Here is a 19234-nt window from a genome sequence, read left to right on the forward strand (position 1 = left end):
TTTATAATAATTCTATGCATTAAGTAATAAATTATTATTGCTAGAGTACCTTTCTCCGATTTCTCCCATAATAAATAGCTATAAATTCTATAATTATATGCACGATAAATTATTATTGCTAGAGTAGGTACGTATTTAGAACTTTAAATTTGTAAATTGATTGCAGAGAATGATGACATGCTTTTTAGGAAAATACGGTCTCACAATATGTCAAACTATCAACAAAAACTGAAAGAGACTTCATAATTGAAAAAATACTTTTATTTCTATATTTTTGTGTAAACTCTAACGCTAAATATAAGTGATAGTTATACTAGTAAATGAACGGGCGTGGTAGCCACCTCTTCATAAATTAATTGCTGTTCAGCTATTTTCACACCTTGGATTCAGATGATTCAATTATTTTCTTTAAGCTATTTTGAATTGAATAATTTTTGGCAGATTAACTAAGAAGTATTTGACCTTTCACTATCACGACAGAATTCAAGCCTATATTATAATAGTTACAGTATTTCTGGAGTGAAAGTACAGTCACAACAAATAAAATAATTAACAAGAACCAGTTGATCCTTGCATTTACTTTGGTACCGTAGCCTAATAACTTTATTGAACTAAAGCATGTTGAGAATAGAACAATACAACTCACACTATTCAAGAATATCAATAAAGTTTTTTTTGTTTTATGGCTTCAAATATCAATTAATAAGTGCAGGAATGCACTTTCAGTATCAACTTTGCTCTTCCTTTTTCCTTGCTCAATGCTTTCATCTTCTCTCTGCACCAATAGCTCTTTTTCTTCCAACTTGTAAAATGGGTAGGCCTACTAGCTGCCTAGTACATAAGAAACCATGCAACTTAAGTTATAGAGGTACGGTAGCCTAACATTCTTCTTTTCTCTCTCATCCCACTGATCATAATCTGTGTATTTTTTCTCTGTTGGTAATACAAAGGTTTATTCTTTTAAGTGTTTGATAAGTAAATGAAATTAGAAAATTAGAATGAAAGTGAAAATCTACTATATTCTATGATGATGAATGGATTGATCATAGATCACTAAATAATGAGTTGTCTATCAAAACTCCTTTATCGCTGATGAAATCCTCTATCTAATTGTCCGATGATTTTGAATGAAACTAAGATGCAATGCAATCTCAATTATGTGCTATGAATTTTCAGTATGCTAGACTTTTCAGTACGGTAGCTCACTACATGTTATCTGTACAACATCTATTAGGTAGCGCGTACCTTACAAACATATTATCAAATTGAGCTAACCTTTATTTTCTGCATATACCGAACTAAACATACGCAAAAATCATTCATTTTTGTAATCTATTTTCTACGTCACTCGATTATGTGTATTATCATTATTATTCGTATTATTATTAGGTCATCATTTTATCATCACTTCTTTCTGTCTATTACCTCATACTTGAGTGGGAGTGGAACAGAATTTTAAATTTGAAGATATTTACTGATGAAAGGGAAGCCGACAAATTTACTGATAAAATGCTCACTAAATTGGGACATAAGCGCATGACAAAGTATTATTGATATGGAATTTCAAGAATTTTCTTGGCTTAATGAACACGTATGAGAAGACATTATCAAATCAATTCAAGCTCATCTCAAGTATTCAAGTCAAAAACATTTTATGGTAGATATCTTATTAGAATTTTTCCATTCACTACAAGATGAGTCTCTATTATTTATTGCTATCAGCCTATTCCTACCATACTGTCGGAAGAAATAAAATCATTGTCGAATTTCTTATTTCGAATTTTCTTTTCAACTGTTGTATGCTTTTTGACATTGTCCTGTTCACTGATATCCAATGATTTGCAGAACTCTTCGTGCTTCTTGATTATTTGAAAGTAAGTTATTTGAGGATTATTTTCCTCACAATAAAAGCTTAATAAGCAAATATTATTGTCTCTGGCTGATTCGGGATATAATGAAGTGATTTAAATAGAAAGGTGGGAAAGCAATAATATTGCTTACATTGATCAACAATAAAATTTTTAACAAAATTTGATATTATTATGAATGTTGCCTGTAATTTTGATGTTGGACGGTAATTCAGTGAATGAGAGTTGGCCTACAGAGTGGTCTGTTTTATTTGCATGATTTTTGCAGTAGGTACAGGGAAAAACAAGTGAATAATATTTAAGTAATATGATCTATAAGAGATTGATAATTTCCCGGGACATTGCTAAAATATTCGAATAATCACGGTATATTTGGAATTGTTCTTCTCACATCTAATCTAATGGAATTTTATGACTAAATGAATGAAACATGTATTCACCCATGAATTTTTGCGAAATGATATTTTTTACTCCCTCATTCTAAAAGTGAAATAGCCTTCTTTCCCTCTACGGTGCTCTCAGTGAAAAACGTTTAAAATATTGATGCAGTATAGTAAAATTCCAAAACTGTGATGTGGTACATTTAATTAAAAAAATCATTGACTTGGCGATAGTGTTCATCTACGAACATAAGCAAATTTCAATTATTATAGCACATGAAAAATGATCAAAGAAATTAGCACATTTTTCAACTTTGAAAAAATCTAAAGTATGAATTTCTACAACATAACTTGATCAGGATACACGAAAGCAGTGAGGTTCCTTTTTTAATCAATGATGGATTTTATGTGCAAGATTAGAATTAGACCTATGAATAGAATATTTAATTTTGAGAAAATGCTGAAAATCTTCAACAAACGTAAATTTCCACACAGAACGTAATATTATCTCGTTCATCAAAAAGTGAATAATCGGATTGGATAATTCCATAGAATATTATAATATATTAAAATAATAATAATAATATTATCTCGTTCATCAACAAGTGAATAATTGGATTAGATAATTCCATAGAATATTATAATATTATTATAATATAATGTCATCGTACTTAAAGAAAAATCCAGAAGTGCATTGAGAACTAAACCACACAGAACGACCTTTTACAAATCTAGCTCACCGCATAATATGGATAAGAAAGTATTTTTAATTCGTTGCCGAACCACTTGAAAGAGGCTCAAACATTGACAATTTTTAGGACAAGACTGAAAAGCTGATTGATAGCCCAGTGTCCCTATAGCTGGCAATCCCTATATTAAACTGATTGGAGAAAAACAAAATATAACTGAAAAAATGTATTAAGAATCTCTCGTGTTACTCTCGAGTATGATGTTTATGTTCCGAGATTTTATTGATGAATGTTTCTATATAGAATTGGGAAGTAACTGACATATTATTTATTAGTTCTTAAATTACATTTTCACCATTTTAAAAATTTATAAATTCCAACTTTGTGTTGAAATGTTCAAGTTTTCAATGTACCTACATGACTATTGTCAATGCTTACTGTTGTTTAGCCTGTGACGCTGTGACAAATAATAAAATGAATTGGAAATTGGTCATAATTGGTAAATTTTCAATGCGGTATTGAATAAGCATGTCATTATTTAAGTATTTTCCCATATTACGCGATAAGAAACTCATTATTATCGGTCCCTTTTGAGACACCTACACGAGCTTTATTCTTCATGAATGATTCTTTATTAGTATGTTACAAATCACAATGAAATTGTAACACACGTTACGTCATCAAGATATTTTATAAATTTTTTCAACGATGACAGGTTGATTGAGTAGCGGAGCACATCAATGTGACAGAATAATGTGAATGACTCAATAGAAGAGAATGTAAGGAAAAAGAAGAATGGAAAATAATGGTATTGAATGCAAATTAGTCCGCGTGAAACATTGAATGCAATCAACTATAATGGAAACTGAATTGAAAGCAATAAATTACTTGACTTGTACTGACGTTTTTGCGGAAGTATTTGAGGGGTGATTGCTGATTAGTATCAGTTTTTGGACATTTTGGAGGCACTGCTGGGTTGATGTTCCAACTGATGATAATATAGGCATATATGTTATTATTCAATTTGGAAGAGACTTCCGTTCTTGGAGAATAAAAATTGTTTTATCAAAATGTGGATGTGGTTTTTCATTAAAATAAATTTATCACGGTCAAGTTGGATCTTGAGTAAGACAGTTGTGGAAAAATTTGATTTTAAATAATTCAAAGTTATTTCCAATATTGATAATGCTGCTCGTGTCCCCGAGTAGAAATGGATAATTACAGTATGTTGTCTTTTCTCTCTTTATTAGGGCTACTTTTGAATATAAATAAAAATATAAATCTGAGAACCCTTTTTACTTTCCTTGCCCTATTACCATAGGTAAGGAAAGTATTGCTTCCCGAAAAAATTAAGGTACTCCAATTTCTAAATTTCTATACGTTTCAAGGTCCCCTGAGTCCAAGACAGTGGTTTTTGGGTATTGGGTATTTTTGGGTGTGTGTGTGTGTGTGTGTGGTGTGTGTGTGTGTGTGTGTGGTGTGTGTGTGTGTGTGTGTGTGTGTGTGTTGTGTGTGTGTGTGGTGTGTGTGTGTGTGTATGAGTGTATGTGCGTCTGTGTACACAATATCTCATCTCCCAATTAACGGAATGACTTGAAATTTGGAACTTAAGGTCCTTACAAGATAAGGATCCGACACGAACAATTTCGATCTAATGCAATTCAAGATGGCGGCTAAAACGGCGAAAATGTTGTCAAAAACAGGGTTTTCCGCGATTTTCTCGAAAACGGCTCCAACGATTTCGATTAAATTTATACCTAGAATAGTCATTGATAAGCTGTTTCAACTGCCACAAGTCCCATATATGTAAAAAATTCAGGAGCTCCGCCCCATATTTGCAAAGTTTGATTTTAGATACCCCAATTATCAGGCTTCAGATACAATTCAAACAAAACATTTTGAGTAGAAAAGATTGAGCATGAGAATCTCTACAATTAATGTTCAATAACATTTTCACCTAAAATTGAAAATAAGCTCAAAATTCGAGAAAATGTGATTATCCAATTGCAAACTGTTGGCAACTGTTGATTCTATTAAATCAATCACTATGAAGAGATAGCAGACCTCGTATGTCTCCAGCGTTATTCTACTGTCACCAGCTGGCTCAGATCTTTGTTTATAAGTAGACTTGAGATGCGCGTGAACACTAGCGTCAGGTGATCAATTTTCATAACGGCAAGGAAAGTTGTGTGAGTGCGCCACACCAGATTTTTAAATTATTTCGTCAAGACATGTTTCGGCTACTAGAATGAAAATGGCATTAGTAGCCGAAACATGTCTTGACGAAATAATTTAAAAAGGGTAATCAAATTTATATTTTTATTTATAGTATGTTATATATATTTCTCTTTTCCAATGATTCTATGTTCTATTTTTCTTCTGTTTCTTACTGAATCATTGTCCTCCCTTCTTCTAGAATCACTGTCCAGTTGTAGAGGTATAGGAATACGGTACGGTACGTAGTTATCTACTTATTAGTATTAGTATAGTACTACGTACTAGTTATCATTGAAAAAATAATAATGAATAATGAATTAAATAAAAAGTTGTTTTGTGAACATAATTATTATTATTTGGATTTTGAATGAAAATTATTAGTAGGTGATAGGTAAGTTCTAGAATAAAACTCTCTACTAAACTTTGCTGTTAAGACAGCTTCATAGTATATTTTAGATTGGAACTAACTTAAATTTGAAGATTTAGATAGATTTGAAGAGAATAAGTAGGCTTACTGTAAAATTTTATAGCTGCAAAATTGTGAATATGCAAATCTTTGTTTCAATAGCTTTGAAAATTTTGCAATTATTAATAAAGAAAGGGTGCCGATAACAATGATTCAGATATTATCATTTCCAGTTGAATATATTAAACCCATCCACCCGATTCAGCATACCTTCCAAGTTATAAACTATAATATATTATTAATAATATATCTGAGAGGATCTATTCAAATTACTTTATTGGTATATGAATAAAAATCTTAAGGTTTAATAATTATAAACTAGGCCTATAAAATTAGGCCTCAGTCTCATAAGCATTACAGTATCCGAATCTCACATATTTCTGGATAAATTATTTACAGTAGAAACATAATCTATTTTTTGGACATGATATTAATTATCAAAATTTGGGAAGGGAATAGTTTTGAACCAAGCCTGTTTTTCTTTCCCAGTCATATTTATATGATTTGTGATTGTATCCACAAATAAATAAATGAATAAACAAATAAATAAATAAAATACATTTTTGTGATTATTGATGGAAGCAACTATTCGCATAGTACCTAATCAAAAAAAAATAAAATAATCGATTCATTAGCTATCATATTTTTATACTAAAATAAATAAATTCTCTATTCAGGCTTACCTTCTTCCTCACACTTCTATCACTCTCAATTTATTTCCAAAGGATCACTTTTTTGTAGTTTAAATTGAGAGACTTTCAAAAAATGACTATGGAAGAGAATTTATTGCTTGAATGAAGACTCTATCACCCAACAAAAAGCTGTTATAACACTTTATGTCAATGTCAACCTTATACTAACACGCTACTATCTATAACTGAAGCGACATTTCGCACTGAAGCTTCAATTCCATGTCCTTTCCTCTATTATTTCTGGTTACGGTTCAGTTATACTCTTGATAGCATTCTCTTCCCCTCCCCTTCCATTCGCCTCTACTTTCTACTATCCATTGTACATTCTCCATTCAACTCTCCTACAATTATAACTAGCATATCATGCAAAGACAACGCAGAAATATCATATTTAACAAGGGTGATTTAACAGGGCTCTTCAGGTCTCCCAGATTAATCGTAATTTATGACAGAAGGAATTTTATAGAAAGTAGAATGGGTGTTTGCATTACTTCAGCTTGACTTATGATGTCCAGTTATACAGTTAATTTTCTCCATTAGAGTTTAGTGAGATATACAAATGTAGGAAATGCGAAATTACATGTCAGTATCTAAGTATAGGCCTATAACCCAGTCCTATATCTACGAATGTAAATAAGACGTAAAAAGAAAGGTACTAGAAGATATGTTATTTAAGAGTGATCCAGTAATATAGGAAATAATTCTTCTTCTAGTCGCTATACGTGATTTCGTGAATAAAAGGGAAGGACAGCAGTTGGTTCGTTTACTTTCTACGACTTTCTTAATATTGAACAAAAATTGAGATTAATTTCATAGTATAGTTATTTAGTTATTTATTTACATTGTGTACAAATACTTAACATGAAGAAAGGCACAACAGGCTCATGCCCAAAACTGTCCCATTTCCAATTTATACTATACTGTCCAAATCAAAATGTTGGTTATGTCACTTTCACTTTTCAAAATACAATTTACACTCTTCAATGCTCAGATAAACGAGCAAATTTTGAATCTAATAGATACTATTAGAATCTGAAATTGAAAAATCTAGAACAGTAACTAAATAATTATTCAAAAAGTCTAAATTTTGAATGAAACTAGAAATTTTTGAGCTAAAAACTTCTCACTTTATAGAAAACTAGTCTTATAGCGTATAATGAGACGAATTATTCTCGATCACGACCTCATATTATACATTCCTTGTGATGTTTATGTTTAGTTTATATAGTTGCATAATAATATCCAACTTGTCAACTGAGCTATTCAGAAAAACTTTTTTCCAACAATTGAGGGACAAGGAAGATGTTTCAGTTTGAGATCCGGATTTTCAACAATGTCAACGTCAATAATGGAGTCTTCTTCTGCACAGACAGAAAAAATATCGATCTGAAGTGAGAATAGTGAATTGAGGGATGGATTCAAATCTAATTGCTTTGAAATTCCTTTGGAATCGAATTCAAAGCCAATACATCAAAGCGTTCGATATCTAACTTTATTGATAACGAATCAATGTCAAGCAATACTTACAGAGGGGAGAAGGCTACATTTTTTATGTGAGCTAATATTATTATTGGCTGTCAGTGAAAATTAGTTGAAATGTTGAAAAATGTAAAATTAATAAAAATAATCACACAGTTTGTCTTCCGTGGTCTCCCATCTAATAATATGAAAATGTATAGATACCTCATATAATTCTTGAATATTCCAGCTAAATGTTTTGCATCCTAAACTAAGCCTTTATTTCTAATTCAACAGTAAAGCGTGAAAAGTAAATCTTCTAATAAATAGACATCGATCATTTTATCTAGAATCTAGGAAAACAACAATAATTACTATCCTATTGAAAAAATCATTACACTTCTAACAACCATGCAATCATTCTGAACAAAATTCCCATAATAGAAGTCAAAATAATAGAAACCTAGTTATCTAATAATTTTAACGTCATACTAAGTCAAGCTTAACTTGATAAAAAATGAACACAAAAGGTGAAAATTAACAATCTTTAGACTTCTACTCTAATCACAATAATAACCACCATGTCGCTATTCTAAACCGTAATAAGCAAATAGCTATAACAACTTCTACAGGCTTCTATAGCGACTCAATAACAATGCGAACCATTAAAAGTGAGTGCCTGTAAATGTTACATCATACCCTTCGAGGGTGTTCTGTAAGGAACTCATCTTCTTGACCACTGATATATTTCAGTCTCAAAAGACAGGAATCTGAGTTGCCTGGAATAGAGTAGAGAAGTAAGCATTTTTGTCACTGAAAATAACATATTCTCTTGAAATCTATAGATAGGGCTGAAATAGACATCGATATCTAAACATAATATTTTTCACCTTCAAGTCAATTAAATTGAATGAGCCTGTAAACACAGATATTCGCTCAAACTAATTTAAAAAATGAACTACCTCAAATTGCCATCTCTTCATAAACACGCCCCTCTTTCTCCGCTCGCAAATTAAGTTCATCAAAATAGGCTTACCAGTATCTCGTGTCGGTTTTGAATGACAATATAATAAATCGATGCTGGGAAGCTATCCTTTCCAATTCAGGAAATCTAATACTGTTCAAATAGTTCATTTATTCATTCATTTTTTTTTTATTCACAATCACAAATCATAATTTAAATATGATTGGGAGAAGACAACAGGTATAGCCCAAAACTGTCTTCTTCCAAATTTTTACTAATAAAAGTTTCAAAAAAGAATGAGGTTAGACTAGATAATATGAATATCACAATCATTTTGCAAAGTAGTGCAAGTATTTTTCATTTTTCCAGAGTAATAAGTTATATAGACGATGACAAAAGATTAATCACCTTATAATATAAATACTTATATAAATATTTGAGAAGAAAATATAAATTCATGACTGGAACCTCTCAGGCTTGAAGCATTGAGGCATTGATAATGATATGATATCGATATGAATGCTCAGTTTAATTCGATTCTATGATAATGTATATTAAGAATACTTGATTTTCGGTATGATCTCAAATGATTAGTAAGGTGCAATTCAATATCTTTAATCATACACTTGTTATTCCTATCGAAAGATTTAGTTATCTCACAATATTATTGGCACAATAATCCTGAAAAGAACACGATACCCCAACTCGTAACGACTCCAGAATGATGATGAGTAGATGAAAAAATCTCAAGATCATTCTAGACATCATCAAGTCTAGGGAATCGGGACGTTGGGATTATTACGTCCTTTTCACCTCCCGAATCTCACAATTGATTCTAAACGATTCAAAGTTTATAGAAGATATCTGTTGAAAATATACACTGAAATACTCACGATCGTCCATGACCATTTTTGATGCGTTTTTGACGTCGCGTAGTGACCGTGACCGGCGCGTTCGGACCGCCAAAAAGCGCGTCAGTTTTTCGACGATAGTAACGGACCGCGTCATTCCTTGGACTGTGCACATACATGTCCTAGCCCTGGCCTAAAACTACTAGCAGTTCATAGAGGGGCACTTCATCAGCGTCTATGAATGGCAATAGTGCAAACAATGGCTTTCGGGGCTCCTGGTCGATATCACGCCTTGTGCCATCCGGCAGGCAGAAGCTGCTGTCTTTCGGGAGGTCATTGTTTGTCACAATAACAATAGTGTGAAGGGGTTCGTGTGCTGGTTTCAGTTGAATTGTGGGAGACGGTGTTTGACTGACTCTGATTCAGACTGAACTATACCATTCATGCCAATAACTTGGATTGGTTGATACCCAAATTTGGATACCTCTCATAAACCAAAAGATAGTCTACAGATGGGAATAATTTGGAAGTTGCATTTGTTCAAATGCTAATCAATGAATAATTATTATTAAACCAAAATCCTAATTAAATGCTGTAAATCACCCCTTAGACTTCTGCTACTGCTACTGACAACAGGGTAAACAGCTAGATGGAAATTTACAGCATTTGATTGGGATTTTTGTTTAATAGTTATTATTTTCCAAAATATAGTGTTCATTGATTTGGAATCACAGTAAGAGAAGACAGAACACATCAATAATGTAGAAAATGTGTTACAGGATAAGTAATATCAGTGGTAATAATAATAATAATGATGATACTTGCCTATGTGAGTAGGCAAGCACATGTGAAGTAACTTTCTCGCTGAATAACTTACCTAATTAATAATAAATAATTGTGAATTGTTTAACTGTAGTTGTAAAGATAAATGTTGATGAAAGAGTAATAATTAAATGAGTGAGAATTTTAGAAACTTACTTTGAGTGAGGATTTAGAATTTGATGAAATTATAAATTTTGAGAGGGTTGATACAGGAATTATTATGCTTTGAGTAAGAATATCAGCATCATGTAGCCTACTAAATGCTTCTTCTCTTCTTACAACGAAGTACACGATGAATTGATTTTTACGGCAGGAAATTATTATGGTTCTTTTCTTGAAAAAGTTTGAATTTTAGGAATTTTAATTATATCAATTTTAATAGCAACTGCATGTGATCAGTGGTTTTGTTACATAATAATGGACTATGAGGAATGTAATAGCATTATTTTCTTCCTAAAACAATCTCTTACAAGATATCCGATATTCTGATTCAGTGAAATTATATGTATTTTAAATACAATGATTGGAGTTATTGGAGAATCAATTTCCACTTCCAAGTCGGCTAAAAGACAATTCAACTATACAATATCAACTATACTATATTTTTGTACAAGATGAATTTCAACTATATCGTAAATGTTTTATCAAAACTCTCCAGATATTGAGACTTATCGTTTCCAAGGACATTGAAGTTCTTCATTGATTGACGAATTAACAAAAGCTTATGATAAAAAGTAATTAGTATGTGATCGGTTTATGATCATAATGTGAACGAATCATCAATCATGTACTGCATCTTAGGACCAACTCTAGAGTACCAGCTGGAGATCTCTAGATTGTGTCTTTCTCAAAATGTTCTCTCCAGATTTATTATTACTTCTTCTTCATCGATTAAAAATGATTTGAATGGAACTTGAGTAAACATATATATATTTTATAATCTCAGAATCGTCTGCTGGAGTTTTCCAGATTTGTGTCTTTCTCTATCTTCCTCAAAAATTCCCAATCTTATAACGATGTTCGAGGACTCAATTGTAAAAAGATCAGAAATCGAATGAACAGAACGCACACTTCAATCTCTTCATTATGAAAAGTATCCTCATATGAGTCTCTCTCTCTCTCAAGTTCAATTTCCCTATTAAAAATTCACAACAAGCGGCAGATACGTTGAGACTGAACTCTGATAACAACTATTGAAACGTTTCTAACCACTAATGCGAGATAAAAAACCACACGTTTATCAAAATCAAGACCGATCGCAAGTGTGCGTGGGAAGTATTGAAAGGTTGAGGGACCGAATTTGAGCTAGTAACCACAGACCTCATTACATGAACTATTAAAGTGTGAGCTACAATCATTACATTGATTTATACGAGTATATTTTATTATATCATAGTCTTCATATCTTTCCATCATAGTCTCGTTATCATTTGATAAAAAGTGTGCGACTCTATTCTGAAGGGTTTCTATTCATTCAGGGATTGAATGGATGTCTGATAAATGTCTGAAGGATGTCTGATGAATGCATGAAGGGTGTGTCACGGCTTGCTCCCGAAACCTAAAACTAAATTCGAAGAGAAATGACTTTCCCGTTCCACCATGTCTGGCTTCATTCATTCCACTTTAACCGTGCATCATTTTTCTCGATTGGCCTTGACCGTAGATTGAACTTTTACTCTCATCCATTCGTCATTCATTGAAAACTATTGCACAATAATTTCATATGATAATAGACCTATTAAATAAACCTATAGACCTATAGACCTATTAAACGGTGTCAAATGTGTAGAAGACATCTCAAATTATATTGAATGCAAGTAGAAATAGGTACTAGTTCTATTGGAACGGTATTTTTACGCAAGTATTTGAATTGTTTGAACAAATTGTCAATTTGTTAGATATTCTTGATAACTGAATGCTCAGTTATCTTTGAAAATTACTGGCAATAATCAAACCAAATTGAAGAATTCAAGCAGTTAAACCATAAATGTCAGTGATTATCAAGATATCTGATCCGCAAAGGAATAATTTTTTCCTAAATATTTGAAAACAGCAAAAAGGTTCAATTTGCAGTGAACTATGTACAGGTATCACTATTAAAAATTATTCAGGAATAAGTGAATTCGACTGATTTTGATAAACTTAATTCCATGATTGAGAATGTAAATCCATTCGGTGTAGTTTAGAGATTCATTGAAACTAATCTTATTCAGTATCAAATATACGTTTCGGATTAATCATGAGCAATTTGTCCATTTCCTGTTGACAGTCGCTTAATTTCTGTAGAATGTAGATTACAATACTTTGAAACACGCAATACGGTATCTATTATCTATTATTCTTCCTCATCCAACATTACTGAGTAAAATAGCATCATAACATTGGCCTATTTAATTCCGAGAATAAAATTGCAATGCGTCAAATCATCTGAATCACAAGACTGATTCTCATTCCTATCTCGAATGACTGATTCACGTATTTCAAATTTTTCATGTGAGAAAAACTATGTTTCAGTTTTGTAGATTCGATCATGAAACTTATAAGTAGAAACTGAAGCATTTTCCTTCATTGGATATAAGAGGCCTGTATTCATTTCTGTAATTTGAATTTCATTACACGACTCGATTTCATTTCATAACTCGAAGGCCTACCGTGTGAAGCAGTCGTACAACTCCGGAGGACATTCCTAATAAATTTACGTGTTTATGACTTTTCCCGTTGTTTTTTGCGATTGAATCGAAACTATAATTAGAACTTTTTTGTCATTTTAAGAGAGTATCGATCAAACCACCCAGGAAATACTGGAATAATTTCCCAGGGAGGAATAATAATTTTTCTCGTGCATTTGCTTTGAAAAATAGCCGCGAGACTTTGAATAGGTAATGAGCAAATAATGTTTATTTATAAGAGCGGCTGCCCATGGCATGTTGAACGGGCAGCTTTCATTTTCAAGGTCCTATTTGTTTATTACGATTTCCTATTGCAGAAGAACGGTTGATGGTTGAAAACAAGGTTGACCGCGAAAACATGAAGCTAACTAACGTTCATCTAACTGAACGTCTATCAAACACTAATATTCTCTACCTTGTGGTGGAGTTATGTAGTCTTTACTCTTTGATAAATTGTTATGACTAGCAGGTAGCCCGTCTTTGCACTGAAGAAAATTTTGTGTTGTAAAATGCAATCCCCTTATGCCCAAGAAACATAAAGAAATATAATAATTATTATTTTGTCAAAATTACATAAATGATCTTCATCAGAGTTGGAAGTTCTCAGCAAAACAAGAATTTGTCTGATTGGTTTCGAACCTTTGATTCATGAGCCGCATGTGCTACCTATTACGCTATGGAGTCACTTGGAGAAAGCTCTGATTGGTTGGACTTTAATTATTATGTAGACTTTGAATCACGGATTGGATAAATTTGTTTCAATTATTAAATTAAGATTAATTGATTAATAACAATGAGAATAAGCCTATATCCATACTCGGTAAATTTGGAATCTTCATCTAAGACTTGCAACTTGCAAGTTAATCAGTCAATTAATTAAGTAATAATCGTGTATTTCCTATTCCGTATATGCATAAGGCAATTTATTTATTTATTTATTTATTTATTAGAACAGTCACAAACACGATATTTGGAAAGAGAAACAGGCAAATGCCCAAAACTTCTTCAATTCCTTGATTTTGACACATAAATAGTCCAAAGTGAGGTTAAGTTTAAAATTTCTGTCTTCACCAAAGATTAACACTCAGAGAATACGTATTCGAGATATGACTGATGAATTTTGAATTTCGAAGGGTTGATAAGAGCCGGAAATAACACTGAACAATCCGAAAGTTTCAATAATATTTAAAATAAACTTGAAAATTTTGAGCAGAAAAATTAAAACTACTATCACTGCAACTATCAGCTGATTTTTGGTTGGCAATGCCTCTCTGTATAATCTTATAGAATTACCGAGGGTAGGATAGTATATGAAACAAGCTTTCGTAGTTTATCCTCCGTTAAGAAGTGAACATGAGTTTTCTAAAGCTACGGTATCTAAAGAATATACAAGTTGTAGCCTACCTACAATAATTTATTATTGTTTCTTAGTAACTTTATTACTCTATAAATAGGGAATGAATTCCTCTAAATGTGGATATTTTGCAGATATTTATTGAAGATTCTCTATTTTCAATAATTCGTCAAAGATAGTTAATCTACTTGTTATTGAGATGTTTAACCAATCAATCAAGTAACCTCAATATAGGCTCTTATTAACTGACAACTAACAATTTAGAGAAGGTTCATTCCCGATTTCCAAATAGTGATTTCTCTAATAATTCGGTCTTGTTAAAATGATTAATTGATTGTGGAAACAAACAATCATCCTTTTATACGTATAAAAACAAACGATCACTTTCAACTAACGATCATTTTACAGGAGGTTTTGTTTTCAAAACTTCCGAACACAATCTGGCTCATCTCCTAATCTAAATTAATAAAATACACACACGTGAGTTGAGATTTGTATCGATGCCAGCTTTTGGTTTCTAGTTGCTAGTGTGCCAATAGTTATGTCATCAACTATTTCAAGCATTGTGGGAGACAGTCAACTCCAGGCATCAAGCATCGTTTGTCGGCTGGTGGTAGGCTATTTCAATTATAAACACAAATGAGGTTTAGTGACCATTAGAAAAGGGCATTAACCCTTGAGATGGGATTCTATGTAGCTACTAGTTCAGTTTAGAATTATCAAATTTATAAAGTTGATCACCTTCAAGCTTCAAGCAAGTGTTCGAATACATCGAGGCATCAAATTCAATTCTGATTGACAAGCTGAATTGGTGAAGGTAGAATGGAACTCTAATCTTGGCGAAAATGAGATTCTAGTATAACAGGTCATATTTAAATTTGTAAAGCTCCTCCTTATACAACATATATAAAAAATTTAAAATGTATGAATTCAGGGCTACTTTCTTGTATTTATAAAATAGAATATTATAGTACCTTTAAAATTAATAAAATATTATACAATTTGTATTCTTGTTTTTTGATATTTTATTAATTTCAAAGGGTACTATAATTCTATTTCATAAATAAGAAATTTAGTTTATAGTTTTGAAGTGACGATTTGTTTTCTCTCCCAACTACATCATGATGGGCCATTTCATCGTTGTGTTTTTCCTGTCCAGTAAAGTTTCATGAAATTGAGTTTCAGGCAAACACTCTCTCTCTCTGACGACTAAGTAATCAATGATTTGAAAAATGAAAGGACGCTATTAAATAATTATTTTATGAAATGCTCCTAGGTTATTGGACTAAGGAAATTTATTTATTTATTTATACATTGATGGATACAATATCATTCTCAACTATTGGGAAAGGATCAAAAGGCTTGAAGCCCAAAACTGTTCCTTTCCAACATTTGGATAGAAATCGTCCAAAAATAGGTTATGTTTATCACTTCATAAATTTTGTCCAATTTTGACAAGTAATGTAAAATTGTTCAATACATAAACTAATATGAATTATTATGTTCTAGGTGTTGATGAGATGAAGCTTGATGTTCAATCTAGGACTCTCATCCTCTGAATCACGAAAATACTAGTAAGTAGTAAAAATTAATAAGGCTGTATGCTATCTAAAACAGGGATTCCCATCAACAGTTTTCCAATGTTACCCTTCAAGTCCCATACAAGCAATCCATCTTATTGTAGAAATTGGAGTTGTAAAATAATATTCAAATCTCTTTCTTATACTGTATAACTCAACTTTATGAAGACCCTACAACCTAGATGATTATCCAGAGCCGATCTGAGTAGTGGCGTAATTGAAGTGAATGTGAGGAGGACATTACATAAGATATTTTCAAAGGATTTAGCTTATATTATCTTCTGAAGGTATTATTTTACAGATTGAGTTCGTGACTGTACAATATTCCGCTTGAAGAAGAGAGGAGCCACACACAAATATCAATCAGCTTTTACTTGCAGTAAAAGAGAAGGGACAAATTTCTTCTATTCTTCAATATCCATTTTTCTTGGGTACTATTGTCAAAACTTCTGAACATCTTACCTTTCTGTGTTCGTTACACTTGAGCCTATATCTTTCAATTCTTTAGCGAGGTTCAATTCCATATCATCTACAAAATCCTAAACAACTCCCATTCATCATCGAATTCCCATTAATCATTGAATTCATATTCATCATTTAGTTTCTTATCATCTTCCAATCTTCTAATCTTATTTTAAACATCATCATCTTCCAATACCCAATCCTTTTCCGATTCCTAGTCAGCTGCCAAATCAGAATCATCTTTCAATTCTCAATCATCCTCTGATTCCCAACCAGCTCCTTATTCCCAATCAGCTTCTAATTCCCAATCAGCTTTTAATTTACAATCAGCTTCTAATTCCCAATCAGCTTCTAATTCCAATCAGCTTCTAATTACCAATCAGCTTCCAATTCCCAATTATCTTTCAATTCCTAGTCAGCTACCAAATCACAACCATCTTTTAATTACCGTTCATCTTCCAATCCCAATCATATTTAAATTCCAAATCATCCTCTAATTCCCAATCAGCTTCTAATTCCTAATCAGCTTCTAATTCCCAATCATCTTTCAATTCCTAGTCAGCTTTCAAATCACAACCATCTTTTAATTACCGTTCATCTTCCAATCCCAATCATATTTCAATTCCCAATCAGCTTCTAATTCTCAATCAGCTTCTAATTTCCAATCAGTTTCTAATTTCCAATCAGTTTCTAATTCCCAATCAGCTTCTAATTTTCAATAAGCTTCTAATTCCCAATCAGCTTCTAATTCCCCAATCATTTTTCAATTCTAGTCAGCTTCCAATTCCCAATTATCTTTCAATTCCTAGTCAGCTTCCAAATCACAACAATCTTTTAATTCCCGTTCATCTTCCAATCCCAATCATCTTTCAATTCCCAATCATCCTCTGATTCTCAATCAGCTTCCAATTCTCAATCAGCTTCTTATTTCCAATCAGCTTCTAATTTCCAATCAGTTTATAATTCACAATGATCATCAAATTACTAATAATGTTTCTTTTCATCTTCATTTTCTAATTCATGAATCCATTCATCCAATTGATTCCCATCATCTTCTTCCAATTCTCAATCAGCTTCTAATTCCCAATGATCATCTAATTACTAATAATCTTCCATTTCCTCTTCAGCTTCTAATCCATGAATTCTTTCTACTAATCGATGCCCAATAATCTTATTCCAACTCATCAGCTTCCATCTCCTCAACAGCAGTCAGCAGGACACCCTTCAGCTCTCCAGCATGCGGACCTCAGTAGCAGTGGAGTTATTAGTGCCACGTTAGGCTATGTTAGTTATCTAATAGCCATAATTAGGTTAGTGGGAGAACCTGGTTCGACTGGACACGGAGCCGGTACGTCTGAACTTGTCGTGGAGAGTTCCGACCGTCGAGCGGTCAGGAAGCGGCTTGTCAGGGTGCCGAGTGTGGAACTCGAGGGCCGTTTGACTGCCGGTCAGGCCTGATGCGTGAAGCAGCACCAATTCGGCCTTGTCCTGCGCAGATAGGCCCTGCTCTGATCGCGTACCGCCACCTCTCACCATCCTGATCCTGATCTGATCCTTTTATCTTTCTGCTCACCTGCAACCAACGTCATAGACAACAGTCAGTTTAAGGGATCACAATAAGGAGTTGAATTTGCATCATTTTATTGAAATTTTATTCATATTTGAATAATCGTTATCGATAATAGGATAGTTTGTAACTTATTTTATTCCACCCTATTTGAAAAAAGCATTTTTCTCATCTATTCTGTCCTACACTCTATAAATCCATCCATGGACTTTATTATTGAGAGGAATTTTTATGAGGGACTAAATTTCAGATTTCATATAAAAAACTGAAGCTGCTTATGGACAGGGATGTGTAGATGACAAGTAACTGGCTACCAGTGCTTTCCATTATGTTATTTCCCACCAATATTTCTTCTTTACACATAAATCTAAATGGGTTCAAAAGAATGATTGGTCAGATCATATGATTGGTTCACTGACTATGGTCAGGAATGGTGTAGAATTAATTAAAGTGAAGTTATGACATTATTATTGACCATTGAATTACAGTATTTGTAACTCATTTTATTCCAACCTATTTGAGAGCAATATTTCTCTCATTTCGATTGGTTCTTCAATATTATCTAGGGACTTTATTATCGAGAGGAGGTTTTATGAGAGGCTAAATTTCAGATTTCATATAGAAAAACTAAAGCAGCTTATGGACAGGGAATGTGTAGATGACAAGTTAGTGGCTGCTAGTGCTTTCCATTATGTTATTCCCACTTTTTGTGTAGTTGAGAAGTTAATATTGTGGTAATTATTCATATTGAATGAAAAAGACTAAGAAGTTGTCAAAATCAGTGGTTTTCTAAATAGGTTCACAACCATGATTGGTCAGATCATATTATGATTGGTTCACTGACTATGGTCAGGAATGGTGTGGAATTAATGAAAAGTGAAGTTATGACATTATTATTGATCATTGAATTACGGTATTTGTAACGCATTTTATTCCATCCTATTTGAGAGCAATATTTCTCTCATTTCGATTAGTTCTTCAATATCATCTAGAGACTTTGACAAGCAGTGGCCGCCAATAACCTTCTGACTCTACATTCCTTGTCTACATGCCGCTTAGGACATTTGAACTGATGAAATAGTTCTATAATGATTTTTTGAGTGAGTTCTGCATTCTGTGATATTATTCTCATATGCTACGATTATTGTGGGACAAGAAGATTGGGCTCAAACAAAATAAAAAAATTTGGAATTTG

At 32.5% G+C, this 19234-nt stretch overlaps 1 protein-coding gene across 4 annotated transcripts in view; it reads right to left on the bottom strand.

Annotated features, from left to right (window-relative positions):
* LOC111055654 (aquaporin) overlaps positions 1-19234 on the bottom strand; it is a 67294-nt gene that overhangs the window by 19661 nt on the left and 28399 nt on the right. The window contains exon 1 of one of the 4 annotated variants that reach the window (XM_039433132.1): positions 17797-18050. The exons of 1 other annotated variant lie outside the window; for it this stretch is intronic. In XM_039433132.1, the coding sequence (XP_039289066.1) occupies positions 17797-18008 (212 nt within the window). In that variant the 5' untranslated portion in view covers positions 18009-18050. Of the gene's footprint in view, positions 1-6303; positions 6507-17796; positions 18051-19234 lie in introns of those variants that run through there. 2 more of the 4 variants (XM_039433131.1, XM_039433134.1) reach the window with 2 other exon arrangements.

This window comes from Nilaparvata lugens, chromosome 7 (genome assembly GCF_014356525.2).
Source record: "Nilaparvata lugens isolate BPH chromosome 7, ASM1435652v1, whole genome shotgun sequence".
NCBI classification, from domain to species: Eukaryota; Metazoa; Arthropoda; class Insecta; order Hemiptera; family Delphacidae; genus Nilaparvata; species Nilaparvata lugens.